Source organism: Rattus norvegicus, chromosome 8, assembly GCF_036323735.1.
Source record: "Rattus norvegicus strain BN/NHsdMcwi chromosome 8, GRCr8, whole genome shotgun sequence".
NCBI classification, from domain to species: Eukaryota; Metazoa; Chordata; class Mammalia; order Rodentia; family Muridae; genus Rattus; species Rattus norvegicus.
Window position 1 is genome coordinate 65,395,010 of NC_086026.1, and position 17,548 is coordinate 65,412,557.

The 17,548-nt window shown below is 49.5% G+C and overlaps 1 protein-coding gene across 5 annotated transcripts in view; it reads left to right on the top strand.

Annotated features, from left to right (window-relative positions):
• The first annotated feature begins 318 nt into the window (after positions 1–318).
• The window catches only part of Pstpip1 (proline-serine-threonine phosphatase-interacting protein 1), a 39,289-nt gene continuing 22,059 nt past the window's right edge, over positions 319–17,548 (top strand). For 2 of the 5 annotated variants that reach the window (XR_005487766.2, XR_005487765.2), the window contains exon 1: positions 319–796. Coding sequence is in view for 2 of the 5 variants with exons in the window: in XM_006243113.5 (XP_006243175.1) it covers positions 761–796 (36 nt within the window). In the remaining 3 variants the exon portion in view is untranslated. 5 annotated transcript variants of the gene reach the window in all.

The window sequence follows — 17,548 nt, forward strand, 5'->3', positions numbered from 1 at the left end:
CCCACCTTTCCGCTCTCATAGCCCCTGGACCAGGGCTGAGTCTGCCCCATGCTGTGAGCTACTTGAGGGTTGGGACCTAGTCTAGGGCATGAACTGCTAAGGTTGGAATGAATGGTGGATGTCTTTGACTCGGGTGAGACCCCAAAAACCTAACCTCTTGGGGCCTGTGAGGGTAACAGCCACGGGATTCCTAACTTGACAGTTCTAAAGCTAAACTGGGCCAGGATATGAGCAGGCAGCAGAGTGGCAGGTGGCAGGCAGGGCTGTGCAGAAGAAACGCAGCAGCTCAACTTCCTGTGGGTTAGAGTCCTGCGCCTGCCCTGGGGGGATGTTGCACAAATCTTCCTGTGCAGGCCTCAGGCTGCTTGCCTGCCTGGCCTGTGCACATCCTGCCTCTCTCCCAGCCTCTGCCCGCCACCTGGGCTGCCTGCCCTGGGCCTCAGCCTGCGTCCTCTTCCATCACGGGGCTGGCGAGAGCCAGGCTGGAAATCGTGGCCCACCCATCCATCACTGGGCAGGGCTCCTTCCTCATTTCGCTGCTGATTCTAGCCCCAAACAAAACAGGTTGAGCCTTTTTCCTCCCTCCGGCAGTTGCCTCTGACTTGTGGCTGCCTTCTGAGCGTTTCAGACGGCGCCGACTGGAAGTGGGAGGGAGAGCTTGGTCTAGCCGCGCTAGAACTGGGACTTGCTCCTGGCTCCTGGCCCGCATTCAGCCCTGTTTGAAGCAGGAGTGCTAGCATTTGACACAACAGACAAGACGATGACCGCCCAGCTGCAGTTCCGCGATGCCTTCTGGGTGAGTGGAATCGACTTGGGGCGGTGAGCTTGCGGAACAGGTCCAGCCAGGCGGGAATCACCTTGGAGACTGACATGGGGTACAGTTTTCCCATAAAAATTGTGCCTTGCCTTTGGTCCTAATTATCATGGAGGTGACCTGGGCCACAGTCTCTACTGACGGGAAAGGCAAAAGATGGGCCCTGAGATAATGAATTTCTCTCACAGGCATTACCCCCACTGACAACAGAGAGCCGACCCCTGTACTCACAGGCTGATTCTCCTCTGGGACAGCGGCAGAGCTCACCAGGACAGCCTAATGGAGGATTTGAGGAGGATACATAGGGAGGAATGTGACAAGGGAGAAGTCAGCAGCCATGGCACCAGGCCAGCTTTGGTTGGGTTTGGGTTTCAGCTTTGTAAGGGCTAGGTCGGTTGCTGTTTCTCTTTGGGCCTCAGTTTCTACATCTGTGTAATGGAGATAAGTTCAGATATTTGAACTGAAGGTGGTCGAATGCAGGAAAGTCCTGGTGTCTTACCAGTGTTAAGCCTCCTTCTCTGACCCAGCCTCTGATCTCTGCATGCCTCAGGCACTTGAAGGAGGGTGGGCTAGGTAGCTTCCTGCCTGACTTTTCCAATTCAGTGCAGGTGTAAATCAAATCTTTTTGCCCATGAAATATGGGAACCTGGTGGGCAAGAGCAGTGGAGACCACAAGGTTTGCCCAGGTTTCTTGTTTTCCACTTTGCCTCCAGCTTCCCCCTGACTCCTCCACTCCTGACTGTCCCTTGTGGCTCTTGGAGACAAGTTGAGACCTTTCGGTTAAAGCTGGAGATGTGTTTCTCCTGAAGATAATGCTTCCACACCACGGGGAACTCTTAGGACCTCTTACTCATGTGGTTCTGCCCCAGCCTCACCTGGGGCCAAAGCCGGGAGGATGAGGGTTAGTAAGCCACCCTCCCTTCCTTTGTGGCTAGCTCTGCTTGGGGTCCGTGCTAGAAGAGTATGTGATGGACTTCCTCCCTTGAAACTGATTTCACAGAGGACAGAGGGCCTTGCCTGGAGAGGGAGGGCATCTTGTGCCTGTCTGGGCCTCAGTTTCCCCATTTTTACAAAGAGTGTAGGACCAGTCCAGAGCTGCAGATGAAGGCAGTGTTGTTGGCCATCTCATTCACCATCTCACTCATTCTCATTGGTGATAGCCAGAATCCAACTGCCACTCTGATTTAGAGCCCTGCAACCCAGGAAGGCCAGACACCCTGACCCATTTTATCCCTAGTATTTCTATCCAAATCCCAACGTCTGGGTTCAACTTCCCCAGATCAAAGCCTAGAAAAGCAGCAGCCCAGTGGCAGAGGCCAGGCAGAAGGATGACATATAAGACATCAGGGTGTGGCAGCAGCAGCAGCAGCAGCAGCAGCAGCAGCAGCAGCAGCAGCAGCAGCAGCAGCAGGACCCAGCTCCCCGGGGGCTGCTTCCTGGGTAGTGTCACACCATGCCCTGTACTTGCTCTGCCTGTGAGCTGCCGCAGGTGTCCTGGCATCCTGGCACTGTCTCACCGCGCCTGGCTCCCTAGGCCTTGGCTAGGAGACACTTCCCAGGGAAGGCAGAGCAAGGGACAAGGAGGAAGTAGATAGTGGCAACCTTTCACACTGCCCTGGAATCCTGCAGCCTGGCACTATACTCTGTGAAAATAGTCTTAGGCCTAGAGTGGTGGCAAATGCCTGCAATCTCAGCCCAGGCAGAGAGAAGAGGGCCAGAGTAAGTTGACATAAAGTAAGTTTGTCTGCATGGTAAGAGGTTGTCTCAAATGACAGGGAGAGACCAAGGCAGTGGGCATAGTTAAGGAGAAAGAAAAGAAAAGGAAAAAGGATAGCCAGTCTCTCTCTCTCTCTCTCTCTCTCTCTCTCTCTCTCTCTCTCTCTTATTTATTTTTATTTTATGTGTTTGGGTATTTTGCCTGCCTGTATTGTCTGTGCACCATGTGCATGCAGTGCCTGTGGAGGCCAGAAGGGGGCGTCTTATCCTCTAAAACTGTAGGGTGACCCACCATTTTACCAAAGGAATTAAACCCAGCTAATGTTGTGAACTGTTAAACCTCTGAGCCGGGTGGACGTATGCAATCTCAGTACACACGGTTTATCTGGCAACTTTTGCCTTTCCTGAGCACAGGTAGGAACCAGCTGTATTTCTAACATCCATTCATAAGAAGGAGGGAAGTAAAGGGGTCCTGGGAATTAAAGAAACCGTTACTAGGAGCTATCTCCAGAGATCATGTACTTACAGGAGATACCCTAAAGCCATGTGGGGGTGAGGAGGCGGGGAGCGTGTGTAAGCATTTATGTGTGCCATGCTGTGTGTAGATCAGAGGGTGGCCCCTGGTGTTAGACTCCCTTTCGCCTGTTTCGAGACAGGGTCTCCTGTTTGCTGCTGTGAGCAGGTGGCCATCCGTCTGCTGCTTGAGCTTCCAAGAGTTCTCCTGCCTCTCACTCCAGTTTTGCTTTGGGTGCTCTGGGATCATAGACATGAGCTGCCCCTGATTTTATGTGGGTTCTTGGATTCAGACATGAGTCTACTCACGTGCAAAGTGCTTTACCTACTAGCTATCTCCCCAGCCCTACCCCAAGATTTCAACAGGCCCCACAAGGTTTATCGACCCACAACATGAACAAGTAGCTTGGAGAACAATCCTCCCAGCCAAACTGCCACCCTCTACACGTTCAGCTGGGGGCTGTTTGCCAACAGTCGTCTCTGCTGGGCTGCTGTTGGTTCTCTCTTGGAAGGAAGGGCGGGGAGAGTGATGATGCCCTCACCTGAGTATCCAGCTGCCCTCCCTCCCAGTTGTCTGCAATTTTGCCCTAATTGCACGTGGCCTTGCCTCAGGTTCTAGGGTAAGGGCTACAGCATATACACAGGGAAGGGCTAGGTGAGAGGTTCCTTCTGTGACGCTCCGGGGAAAATTAGCATTTCTGCCAAGTACAGAGCGTCTACGGGCTACTTTAAGGTCATCCATGCTCCTTCCCATAACCCTTCACTCATTGCTCAGTAAGTAAACTCATTGGTTCCCCACCTCGGACTTCAGTTTGTCATTGGAACCATGGGAGGAGAGGGTAGATGTTTATGTCTCCATCTAGGGAAGGAATTTTAGCAACAAGTGTGTCCATGGGGGTCCTGTGGATATGGCCTTTAGTGGGGGCATGTCTGGGGCTATAGGTGGTGATAAATGTTGGCGGATCTGAGCTAGGAGAAACATTCTTACCTGGTAGCAAAGGAGATGAAGAAATTATAGAAACCAGATATGATAGGCCGGACATGATGGTACACACCTTTAGCCCAGTATTTGAGAGGTGGAGGCAGGAGAATAGCAAGTTTAGGACAACCTAGGCTACGAAGGAAATGGTACACTAGCCAGAGATATAGAGCAAGGCCCTGTCTCAGGTCCTCTCTCCCAGCAAAAGCAGATAAAATGACTCAGAAGTAGTGGCGTTTAGCATGGGAATAGCTGTAGTCCTGTCTCTCGTTAACCCTGCATTACAACCTGTCAGGACAGCCACACGCTGTGGGTGGCCTGATTCTGGCTGTGCAGAGCATCTCTGAGGTGAGTTTGGGTGGCTGGCCACAGTGGAGAGGAAAGGACAGTTTGTTTCTGTTATACACACCCGTGACAAGGAGCATTGTAGATTTGACGGTAATTTGTGGCTAAGCCTCAGAGCAGGACCTGTCAGGTGAGACCAGTCTGAGGCTGAGAGTAGCAGGCTTCCCCCACTGAGAAGGCTTTCGACCATAGAGAACCTGCTCATACGTTATAAGAAAGTCCAGGCCACCACAGCCCCAGATGCCAGTGGCCACGAGTGTCCCATGGTTTGTCTTCCTGATGTCATTTCCCTTGGTTTCATTTTCTGTCCTGTGTGTGTACGCACGTGCGCACGCATATGTGTAAATTACATTTTAATTTGTAGGAGGGCACAGGGCACACTCAACCACGGCATGCCAGTGTAGGTCCAAGGACGTCTTGCAGGAGTCATTTCTCTTCCTTCCACCATGGAGATCCTGGGGATCAAACTCAGGTCAGCAGGCTCTGCAGCAGGCACCCTTACCCACTGGGCCATCCTGCCAGGGTTTTCTAGCGGTTCTGTGCTAGGTGATCTAAAATGGACCCTTGAGTTTTATCCCATAAGACTCTATTGCCTTCAAGGATGTCACAGTTCCGTTGGAGAGCTCCAAGGTCCCAAATGACTGGGCTAGGCAAGGAAGGCTCTTGAACAGCCGCGGCCAAGGACTACCTTCCCACCCTGTTCTCTGCTGGCTGGGACTTGAACAGCCAGTGACTTTTGCAAAGGAATTCTCCAGTATCGTTTTAAAATCTATTTCTGGGTCAGATCTCTGTGGGGATAGCTGAAATTTGAAAAAGAATAAGTGTTGGAAGAGCTTGAGGCCCATATGCCGGCATGGGCCTTCACCTCCTGTTTGGGAGCTCAGGAACATGACTGAGCTTTTCCCTCCAATCCAGACTGCAAGGCCGGGCCTGCCCCTTCCCCGTGTGTCCCCTTAGTTGCTGGCGCCTCTTCCCCTTCCCAGTCCCGAGACTCTGAGTTTCCCCATTTAGGCTGAGAGAAGAAACCTAAAGGGGGTCTCACACCAGCGTGCCCTAAAGCCACTTGTCCTCTCATGTAGAACCTGTCAGCTGTAGTATCAGGAGAGTTTGCCATATGCCATGCTGTTCAAAGTCGGCCTTGGGCAGTTAAGCTATGAATATGTCTTCTTAAAAAAAACAAACAAACCTAGGAAGCGCAAGGCCCTGGGTTTGGTCCCCAGCTCCGAAAAAAAAGAACCAAAAAAAACAAAAAACAAAAAACAAAAACAAAAAAAACAAAACATTAATATCAAACCCAAAAAGGAAAGTGGGAAAATGGAGAAAAAAAGATCAGGGAAGAGTTCCCTTACATTGTGCAACATAAATAATATTTTGCTGTATTTGCTAAATATAATTAGTTTACATGGGCACACATGTATTATGTGCACAATTTCAGATTCTCTTTATGTTTCTACTATTTAAATTTTTACTTTAAATTGTGGCAAAATACACAGATCATGAAATATGTTAATTGGAGACTTGCCTCTTGGATATATTCGGTTGAATTTGTCCTTGGATATTTGTATAAAACCACTGAAACAAAAACTCAAGATGTTGCGTTCCATAACAGGAAGTTGTTCTACTATTCCCAGTAAAGGGAACTGCAAAGTAGACTATTTCCAAATCCACCGTGCCGTGTAGCTGGCCAAATATGAATCGAGTATATCACAACCTACTCGTTCCAGACTCTGACATTTTCTTCATGATGATGTTCTTGGAAGGCTGAGGTAGGAGGATTGTGGGTTTGACCACTATGGACGACATAAGGAGTTGGGGGTCCAGTTTGGACTACATAGCTAGACCTGTCTCAAAACAATAAAACTGAAAGGACATGAAGCAAAAGTTGTGATTGTTAGAGCTAATCTGAGCGTGCAGGAACCGATGGAAGGCCGAACACTCCGCACAGCCCAGGGACTACAGGGACTGGTGGGGCCAGGCTGAACTATACATGGTAAAGCTGACAGCACAGCCTGGGCCTGATGGTTGTCAACAAACTGCCACCAGCTGGCTGGGTACCAAGCCATGGTACCAGAAGGTTGCATTTCTCTCTCAGGATTTGACTGACAGGACTAGGATAAATTCAACTGACCCCGTATATCTGTTATCTGGTCTCTCCTTTTCCAAACTTCGCCATTTTTAAGTTATACAGTTCAGTTGTATCTGAAAGAAACCCCTGCTTTAAGGTTTAAGTGGATCGGGTCAGCTCCTTGGCGTTGGTGTGAACAGCGACTTTAAGACCTCTAAAAGTCCTCCGGCTACAGTGGGAGCCCTCTTACAGCTGCAGGGTGATCTGAGTGACCTGTGGGGGTCTGAGCCTGTGGGGGCCGAACCACAGCCAACACAGCTTTGAGGAAGGACTTGGAGCAGGGCAGGACTTCATAACTTAGGGTCAAGGGGCTAGTGACTCCATGTGGGCCAGTGGCCAGGAAGCAAGAGGGGCTTGCAGGAGATGAACCAGGTGCCACCAGCCACCTTCCACATCTCCCTCCCTGGAATGTGAGAAGAATGGGGATGGACTCTCCGAACAGGTCTGTACAATGTGTGGTATGTTGGGGATCTGCAGACAGCAGCGTAAGCTGGTTTTCACAGGATTCCCTGGAAGGCCGCACAGGGGATGGATGGAAGCCGTTAGCTGCTGGCAGGGCAAGAGGAAAGAAACTAGTGAGGAGAAGGCCAGGTGGCCATGAGCATTTCATCCTATAAACATCCATCATTGAGTTCTGAGCCACCTCAGATTAACAACCAGCACATTAAACAATTCAAAACTAAAAAGAGAACGTTGGTTTCAAGTTCCATGAAGATTTCTCTTAGTCTCAGCTGCTTACGACACCCCCAGAAGTTCTTTTTGCTAGCGCCTGGATGGCCACCCCACAGGTGTCCCCAATTAGCGCCTGTGAGGAGATAGCCAGTGGCGGCCTGGCTTCAGGAAGCTCCGGGGCACAAGCAGCTCAATGCCCTCGGCTCTCGGATTCCAAGAACAGCTTGGTGGGTTATAACCTTCGAGGGACAGCCTGCCCAACCCCAGCCTGGCACTGGTGTCCATGGTTCAAGAGGTGGACTTTCCCCACCTTTTCTCCTTCCAATGGCATAGGGGGTAAATTAACTCTCTGCAATTAAATATAGATGACATACGTCATTAGAAAGAAAAAAAAAGGGAACGCTTTTAAACAAAACCAAGTAATTCCTGCTTTCAAGGCCAGAAGGTATTTTTAGGGCAAGTTTGTGGTTTGATGGTATTACTCCTTCCACAGGCTGTGCACGAGAGCAGTCAGAGTCCAAAATCTGGGCACCTCTATGTCCATTCAACTGGCCAGCTGTCTGCCTGGGTTAGATTTGTGACTGTGCTTCCTCTGCCCTCCCTCCCTCCTTCCCTCCCTCCCTTCCTCCCTCTCTCCCTCCCTCCCTTCCTCCCTTCCTTCCTTCCTCCCTCTCTCCCTCCCTCCCTTCCTTCCTTCCTCCCTCCTTCCCTCCCTCCCTTCCTTTCTTCCTTCCTTCCTTCCTTCCTCCCTCCCTCCTTCCTTCCCTCCCTCCCTTCCTTCCTTCCAGAGATCCACCTACCTCAGCTTCACCACCCAGTGGCCATGCTTGGCTGTTTTTGCGATGCCTGCCTATTGTCACTCAAGGATATTCTGGCTGCAGGATCCGCCCGCCCTCTGTAGAAAATGTGAAAGAGATTCTTGAAGGCCCACTTTGCATTTGGGGCTCCAGAAACTCAAACAATTCTCAGGCCCTTCTGGCATCTGCATAGAGCTAGAGCAGCCCCTGGGGTGGGGTGGGGTGAATCTGGGAGCTAGGAGGGCAGAACAGAGATGTGGAAAGGAGACTGGCACCGTTGACGTTGTGCAAAGCCCTGTAGGAAGGGAAGCCCGGGCTGGATTGTGAAAGGCTTCTATCCCTACGGGTGGCACATAGACTTCCTCCTGCCTTTTCTGACCCTCTCCTGCGGTCACTGCAGGCTACAGCTGGACAAGCGTCCAGCTCACCCGAGCTGGCTGACATCATAGAGCCTTTGAGGGAAGGAACTTGCAGAAATGGTGAAGTGGGCAATGCCTTGGCTGAGCTTCCTACACCTGGGCTGCCTCGGGGACAGCTGTGAGGGCCGCTCCCTCACAGGCTCTGTTGTTTCACCCTCACTTTCTGGATGAGCTGGGAGGCAGTAATTTCCCTTTCTGAGCCCTACTTTGCTTATCTATTTTGGAGCCATGAGTCATCATCACCTACAAACTGGCTTGGAGAAAGGGGAGGCTCCAGGCAGTGGTAACTGACCATCGACCATCGCTGTCTCATCATAGTGAGAGGGCCAGCACGGGTCTCAAGGAAGATGCATGGCTGGAGATGTGTCTCTTAAACATAAATCTTTCCAGAATGCCCCTGTAACTATGTCCAGAATTACATTCCACTACCAGAGAGTTTTCTCTTGGTTTTTAAGTCACAAGATGACCCATGCCATCTCCTGGTCCCGTGAAATTGCTATTCTTCTTTTTTAATTATTTTTCAGTCGGGCACAGTGTTAGGGGGTGGGAGAAGAACAGTAGGGGTGGCAGATAACTATAATCCAAGCACTGAGGAGGCTAAGATAGGAGAATAATGAGTTTGAGACTAGCCTGGATCTGTCTTTAAAAATGTTGTTAACGGATACATTACAACTGAGCTGGGGAGATGTTGGTAAGGTACCTGCTATGCAATCATGAGAACCCGAGTTTGCATCCTCAGGACCTATGTAAAAGCCAGACAGCATCAGTAACCACTGTGCTGGGAAGCTGCAGACCAGTGGGTCCTGCAAGCTCATTGGTCAGTCAGACTAAGTGATTGGTTTAAGCTCCATGATCAGTAAGAGACCCTGTCTCAAAATGAATGAATGAATGAATGAATGAATGAATGAATGAACAAATAAATAAGGTAAAGAACAATCAAGGGAGGCCCCTGAAAGCTGACCTCTGACCTCCAAGAACAGCAAAATGTGTCCACATAATGAGCAAGTACATATAACACACATGCACAGGTACACAGAAGTGAACATACACACACACACTGCACATGTTAATGGAGTATCATGAAATGAATTGATAGCAGGTTGTATCTATTCTTTAAACTCTATCATTTCTACTGTGAAATTTTCCAAAAATTGTTATTTTCAGCTTTTCAGAACAAGTGTACAATATTGTTCAGAGTCTGCTGTTCCTAGTTCAACTTCGCACGGAGGAAACAGGGATGATGAGGAAAAAATGGCACTAGGAACTTGGACCCAGGTGGGGCTTGGCTGCCTCTAGGGTTAGAGAAGCCCTCGGGATTCTGGGATGATGTTCGCTGAGGCCTCACACCCTGGGCAATGGGTAGTGGAGCACATGGGCAGGCCAGCCACCTCTAGGTGGGAGCAAGTAGCTTCTCCTGTGTGAGGACAGGGGGCCAGACGGGGCCCAGGGCTTCTCATTCCGGTAGCAAGAGAATGAGAAATGGAACTGGGGCGCAAGAGAGTAATGGACTGTGGCAGCTCTCAGCTTACCATGTTCAAGGGACCACAGGCGGCCTGTTTGGCTAGAAGGAAAGACTGAGACACCAGAGGAGATAAGGTTGGAGCTGGAGCAGGCCCAGAGCTCTGAGAAACCCCAGTGCCTGGCTGCTGACCAATTAAGTCAAATTTTCTGAGGGAGAAGTTAACCTGAAATGTGTGGCCATGGCAGAATGCCTCTGGAGAGCACAGCTCTGGTGACCAGTCCATTGCTGATGGGGTTCACTCGGTCTTTATCATTTGCATGGTTTCCTTGGCTCACCTGAGAAGCAGGTGAGTTTGAACGTTTGGGGTATGTGTGTGTGTTGGGTTTTTGTGGTAAGTATATGTAGCGTAAAATTTAGTATTTTACCAGTGTTCAGGGTGTCAGTTAGTGGTATTTAGCACACCTACTGTTTCTAGAACTGTTTATTGTCTGAACAGAAACTACTTCTGTTAAACGATATGAGTCCCTCCCTTCCTGCCCTAGGTTTGCTTTCCAGGGCTGCGACATAATTCCTGAGGAACCAGTTGATGAAGAGGGAAGGCTTCTGTGGGCCCATGGTTTCGAATGGTTACTTGGTCCCATTGCATTAGCCTGTAGTGAAACAGGACTTCATTGGAGCAAAGCTGCTTACTTATGGCAACCGGAAAGGAAGGTGGGGAAGATTGTGGGAGAGGGGGAATAGGGAAAGAGGAAGACAGGAGGGAAGAAGGAAGTGGAAGGGAAGGAGAGATAGCAGGGATGAGGTCAAGGGAAGAAAGCTGGGTCCTTCCTCAAGAGCAGGTCCCTAATGATGTAACTTCCTTTCACTAGGACCTACCTGCAAGGTTCTGCTACCCTGCCCTAGTGCCACAGGCAGGCAGCCAAGCCTCGACTGTAAGACTTGGGAGGACATTCTCTCCTCACCCTGTTCTACTTGTATGAGCATTGGGGTGGGGGCGGGGAAGAGCTCTGGGTATTGAACCTGAGGCCTTGCATGTGCAAAGCAGGGACTCTCACCTGGCCGCCATCACCACCTCTGGCTCTGTCCCTCTGTTGGTTTCACTTGCGTTTGTTGGTTGACAGGTTTCTACGTAGCCCAGGCTGCCCTTGAACTCAGCTGTACGTCCTCTAGAGCGACGCAGTTGAGGCTGTGTGCACCATGTCCAGCCCCACTGTCTGCCTCTGCGAATTTGATTGGTCCGGGTAGGGTACCGACGTTCCTCACGTAGAGCCTCACCATGTTTATGCTTCTCTGGCTCAACAGACTTGACGTAGCATCTGAGGCTCACTCACACTGTAGTATTGCCAGGAGCTTTCTCTTCTTGACACAATCGTGCATGTTCTATCATAGGTCTGGGGTCTCAGAAAATGGCCGCGTGAGCCGAAGTATCTTGGTAAAGCAGGAAAGTGTTTACTTCAGGAATTGAGCAGGCAAGCTCACCCACAGTGTGTCCTGTTGGGTTTTCATTACTAAAGCAAAGGGGTCCTGTGCCGCGATCTTAGTGATCTGCCCTGGGCTCCCATTCTAATAGGACTCACCGACTTAGAACATATTTGACCATTTTACAGAAAAGACAATTTCTTTAAAAAAAAAAAAAAAAAAAAAAAGACTTACTTATTTATGTGAGAACACTGTAGCTGTTTTCAGACAGACCAGAAGAGGGCATCAGATCCCATTACAGATGGTTGTGAGCCACCATGTGGTTGCTGGGAATTGAACTCAGGACCTCTGGAAGAGCAGTCAGGTGCTCTTAACCGCTGAGCCATCTCCCCAGCCCCAGCAATTTCTTTATAATTCACACAGAGAGTAAGTGAACATATGCATAGACTGCATCCACCATCCATGGACACTTGACTGTCAGTCAATACTGCTTTTCATTCAGGAAGGATCTAGAACTGTGGTTTCTGGATCACATGGTAATGCATTTTTAACTTTTCCATTACAGTGTTGGGCTCAAACTCGGGCCCTTGCACACATTAGGCAAGTGTTCTACCTTGAACTAGAGCCCTAGCCCGCCATCAGCAACATTATGACACACTGGTTTTCATACTGACTGACCCATTTTATATTCCCGCAGCAACAGGGAAGAGATACCTCCTCCCCTTCTCCTTCTCCTCCCCCCCTTCCTCCTTTTGTGTCATGGCAACCCTAGTTGGCATAAAGCCGCACTACACTGTGGTTTGATTTGCATTTTCCTGACGACTAATGGTGCAGAGCTGTTCTGTGTTTGCTGACCCTGGGATATCTTCTTCAGAGACATGTCTATTCAGTACCTTTGCCCATCTTGACCAGGTCATTTGTCTTTTCTGTGAGTTCTTTCTACAGTCTAGACGCTCACCCTTTAACAGGTCCGTGATTTTTCAAATCGTGCATTCTGTTTCATAAGTTGTCTGTTTACACTCTTGATGCTGTCCTTTGACGCACAAGCATTTAAATTTAACTCACTGTATCCAAGCCCAGCCTACCCACTTTGTTTTGTCATTATGTCACATTCAAGAGGACACTGGCGAATTCTGTGTCAGGTCGCTTTCCTCTTCGATTTTCTTTTCGGATCTCTATGGCTTTAGATCTCACGTTTGTGCTGTGACAGATTTTGCATTGGGTTTTTTTTCCCACATGGTATAAGGTAAGGGTCTGTTTTTTTCATTTCTTTTACATGTGCATATGTAGCCTTCCCAGCACTGTTTGTAAAAAAGATTGTCATTTCCCAACTGAATGTTCTCGGCATCCATGCAAAATCAATTGACCAGGGGCTGGAGACATGCTCCGTGGATAAGGGTCCTTTCTGTTCTTCCAGAGGACCTGCATCTGTGACAGGTGGCTCATAACCACCCTTAACTCCAGCTTCAAGGAACCGCATGTCCTCTGCTGTCCTCTGAGGGGACCTGCACACATGTGGCGTATACCCCCCTTCTCTCTCTCTCTCTCTCTCTCTCTCTCTCTCACACACACACACATACAAATAAATAAATAAATAGACATGAAGGTTTATTCCTGGACTCTAATTCTTTTTAAATGTGTATGAGGTGCCCTGCCTACATGTATGTCTGGGTATCACTTGTGTGCCTACTGCCAGCAGGGACCAGAGGAAGCCACTGGATCCCCTAGAACTGGAGTTAAGAATGGTTGTAAGCTACCAGGCTGGGCGTTAAGCCCGGTCTTCTAGAAGAATAGCCAGTGCTCTTAACCACTGACCAATCTCTGGAGGCCCTATTTCTGGGCCGTTTACTCTATTCCATTGTTCTATGAGTCTGCCTTTGAGCCAGTACCACAGTTTTTATTACTGTAGCTCTATAAAATTTGGAATCAAAAAACATTTTCAAACTTTGTTCTTTTTCAAAATGGTTTTGGCTGGTTGGGTCTGTAGTTTTGTTCTCATTTAACAGACAAGAAAACTGAGGTCTGGGCCTTCTTTGATTACCTTGTCTGACCTGGCTTCCCTACTAATGTTCCTGCTACATCCCTACCTTGGGGGTACTAGAGAGACCCCCATAGTGGTTGGTTCTTCTTGGTGGTGTCCAACCCCTGACCCTTTGGCAGGCTCTTAATTTCCAGCCCTCTTTCAGGCTTCTCATACTCTCAACATTCTTCAAGGCAGGTCTGGGGGAAGCTGGCAGTCCAGGTCGCTGCCTCCTTCACAACCGTGGTAGGCTCTGCTGGGATCAATGTCACTGTGACCACTGCCTACCTGACCTGCAGGGTCTGTGAAAATGTGACTCTGTGGCCTTCGCATTAAGGACCACAGCCTCTGAAGCAAACAGTGTTCCCTTCTAGGTAGCTTTTCTTTTTTTCTTTTCTTTTTTTTCTGGAGCTGAGGACTGAACCCAGGGCCTTGCGCTTGCTAGGCAAGCGCTCTACCACTGAGCTAAATCCCCAACTCCTCTAGGTAGCTTTTCAACAGCTGTCCTTGGACTAGCTCAGGCCTGTTCTCCAAGCACAGGGTCTTTAGACCACAGAGGATAGGGAGGCTCAGAAAGTCAACTGAAGACAGTTCAAGCAAGAAAATGTAGGGACGGTGCGCAGAGATGAGGTGAGTAGGGATGAGGTGAGCAGGGATGAGGTGAGCATAGGGGATCCTCACAAAAAATGTAGACCCTGTCCCTGAAGCTGCATGGCAAGAGAATCAAGTGGGGTGGGGGATGGGTGGGGATGGGTGGAGTCAGCACAGCTCAGCAAGGCAGGAATGGAGGTGTTGTGTCAGAGGTCCTGTGGTGACTCTTGATTTGATTCAGAAAAGAGTGGAAACTGACCCTGGAGTCCAAGAACAAAATGTGATGCAGGCAAGGAGCTGAGTGTGAGGCAGGACCTTCCACCAACCTGTGGGAATTTCATCCCGGCCTTCAGATAATTTCCAGATCTAGAGGAAGGAATTTGTATGCACAGACTGAGATGAAACGTGTGTGTGTGTGTGTGTGTGTGTGTGTGTGTGTGTGTGTGTGTGTGTGTGTGTGTGTCTATGTGTTTTAGATAGGGACCTTACAGCTTACTGATTAGACTAAACTGTCTGGCTAGCAAGCTACTGGGATTCCCCAGTCTCCAGGTCTCCGGTGCTTGGATTACAAATGCACTTTACCCAGGGATCAGCCAAATGATGAGTGCACAGGAGCCCCAGCCTGCCTAGCTTCTCGGGACCTGGGGAAGGAAGCTCTTGCTGCTTAGAACCGAATTGTCCCAGGGCGTGGCCCTGTGCAAATGCTTGCTCACTGGCTGGGTTTGGCAGAGCAAAAAAAAAATAAATAAAATGTCCTACTTCTACTTCTAATATGGTCCTTAGAGGGTGCTATCTTTTCTCTTATTGGGACCTTAGAATCCAAGAATCTACTATGTTCATGGGTGGTCCTGCGAGCCCTTGAACTTTTTGCACCTCTGGTTTCTGGTCTAGAAAGGACATGGTGTAAATTAACTTCTATGGCCAGAAGCTTGAGACTGAGAGATTTGCAAACCTTAAGGACAGGGACTCTTAGGCACACACACTGACATACAGAGCCCTGGAAACAGCTCAGCCAGAACAGGGGTCCACTCGAGTCCAGACACTAAGGATACAGAAGCCTCTGAAAGGCTTTCTCCAGAGGGAGTGGGACAGGATTGGATTCCTCTACAAGCTCATTTCTGCTTTTTGGGTTTTTGTTGTTGTTGTTGTTGTTGTTGTTGTTGTTGTTGTTGTTTTTGAGAAAACCCAACCCCCACCATAATTTGGAGCCACAAAGCTGGCTATCCCACATCAGCCCTGCAGAGCACAAGGTGTATGTATTCACCCCAGTTTCCAGATGGAAAAATTGAGATGTAGAGTAGTGTCACAGTGAGGCTCCAACCCCAGTTCTCCTTTTCAATTTCCTTTCTGTTTGTCCTTTAGTCACTATGTGCTAACCACAATAGGCGCCGTTTTCGAGAAGCTCGCTGAGTGTATGGCCTCCTTTATGAGTCATTTCATTGAGTTCTCTGAACCCCTGAAAGGGATGCTTGCCCTACTTTACACAGGCAGTGGTCTCAGCTCTAGGGGTTCAGTGACAAGCCCAAGGTCACATAGGTGTTAGTAGGACTTAGCAGACTCAGAATGGTGATCAGTTCTCCTGTATCCATTGCAGGAACTCCCTCTCGGGCCAGTGTTCTCCTGAAACATGCTCTGGTAGGATAGGGGAGGGGCTGTGATACCTGGGGGTAGCATTTTCAGGGACAATGTCTGAGCCTTGGGTGCCTGGTTCCAGGTGGAGAAGTCCCTCGTAGGCTATAGAAAGGAGCTCTGTGGGAACCAGCATGATACAAGCAGTGTCTGTCCTTCCTTTGGCGATAGCTTGGGACCCTCCAGGTTTGCTGTCGGGGTCTGGATCCACTACCAGTCTCAGGGTCAGGGGAGGCATCGTTCCTGCCTCTCCGAAGCCCTCACCACTTCTTGATTGACTCACCCTCACCCAAGGTATCTGCCTCCTACCCTACTTTCCATGAGACCCTGGTGAGCCTTGGAATGACTGCCAATCAACACAGCGTGGCAGGCCCCCCACAGATGGGGCACCATTGGTTTCACTGGCCCTTAGAGCCACTACGCTGAGAAAGAGGTGGTCACACACTGAGAGTGCAAGTTCTAGGAGGACTAGGAGGGATCCTATAGCAAGAGCACCTGACTCCTTCTGGGCTGTACCCCACCATCCCCCGCATCACTGGCTTCCTTCTGAATTTGGAATCTGTCTCTCTTTGTGTTCCCTGGAATGATTTGATCCTTCAGTTTGCCTGATGTGATCCTGCTCTGGTCAACTGTGCACCACTTCTTTATACTCTGTTGTTTCTGTCTGTCCCTACTCATTCCTCCTCTTTCTCTTCCTCCTCCTCTCCCCTCTCCTCCTCCTCCCCCGTCTCTGTTGGCTGCTACCTTGAACGAGTGGATATAAGAACTACAGACTTCTCCACCTAAGAGATTCATTTCCCTCTTGTCCTCTGCCTGCAAGGTGTTCTCTCCCCAGTGCCCCTCCCCACCTCACCCCACCCATTTCTGACATTTTGGTTTCATAAATCAGGAGGCAGAAACAGAGGTTGAATTGAGCCTTTTTTTTTTAAAAAAGATTTATTTATTTACTTATTTAATGAGTTCACTGTAGCTGTCTTGAGACACACCAGAAGAGGGCATCAGATCCTGTTACAGATGGTTGTGAAACCATCATGTGGTTGCTGGGATTTGAACTCAGGACCTCTGGAAGAGCAGTCAATGCTCTTACTAACCACTGAGCCATCTCTCCAGCCCTGAGTTGAGCCTTTAGACAAGGCAGAGTGGGGGGTTACAGCAGCACCTCACAGAACAAAGGTCATGTAGGCCTGGCTTGCTGTAAAAGGGCTGTTATAAGGTAAACTGCTACCTTTCGTTCCTCACAACTAAGACCTGTATGGTTTTATTTTATTTTTTTTTTTTAAGATTTATTTATTTATTATATATAAGTACACTGTAGCTGTCTTCAGATACACCAGAAGAGGGCATCAGAACTCTTTACAGATGGTTGTGAGCCACCATGTGGTTGCTGGGAATTGAACTCGTGACCTCTGGAAGAGCAGTCGGGTGCTCTTAACCGCTGAGCCATCTCTCCAGCCCGGTTTTATTTTTTTTGAGACAGGGTCTCATTTGTAGCCCTGACTGTCTTAGAACTTGCAACATAAACCAGGCTCCCTTAAATGCAAGAGATCTGTTTGTTTCTGCCCCTCAAATGCTGGAATTAAAGGTGTATGCCATGCCTGGCCACGGAGGCCCATTTGAAAGCCTAAAGCTTGTCAACCTGCTAGGCCTTACTCAGAAGCAGGTACGCTCACCCAGCAGAGCAGCCTCCTTCACACCCACTTCCCACATCCTCAGGACTGCTCTGCACGCACCCTGTGTTCAGTGTGACAGAGTTCATGCGCAGCAGGCCCACGTCCTCACTCACATCTCCTCAGGCGGTTCCTGGAAAGGCCCTGAAAACAAACAGTGCTCGCTCTCGCGTGCTCACTCTCTCTCTCTCTCTCTCTCTCTCTCTCTCTCTCTCTCTCTCTCTCCCTCCCTCCCTCCCTCCCTCCTCCCTCCCTCCCTCCCTCCCCTTTGAGGTCCTGAGGTTGCAGGATAGCCATCAGTCACAGCCCTGTGGCTCCCCTATAATTTGGATGCAGTGTGGACCCACCCCTCCCAAAATCCTGGCAGGTTAGTGATGGGG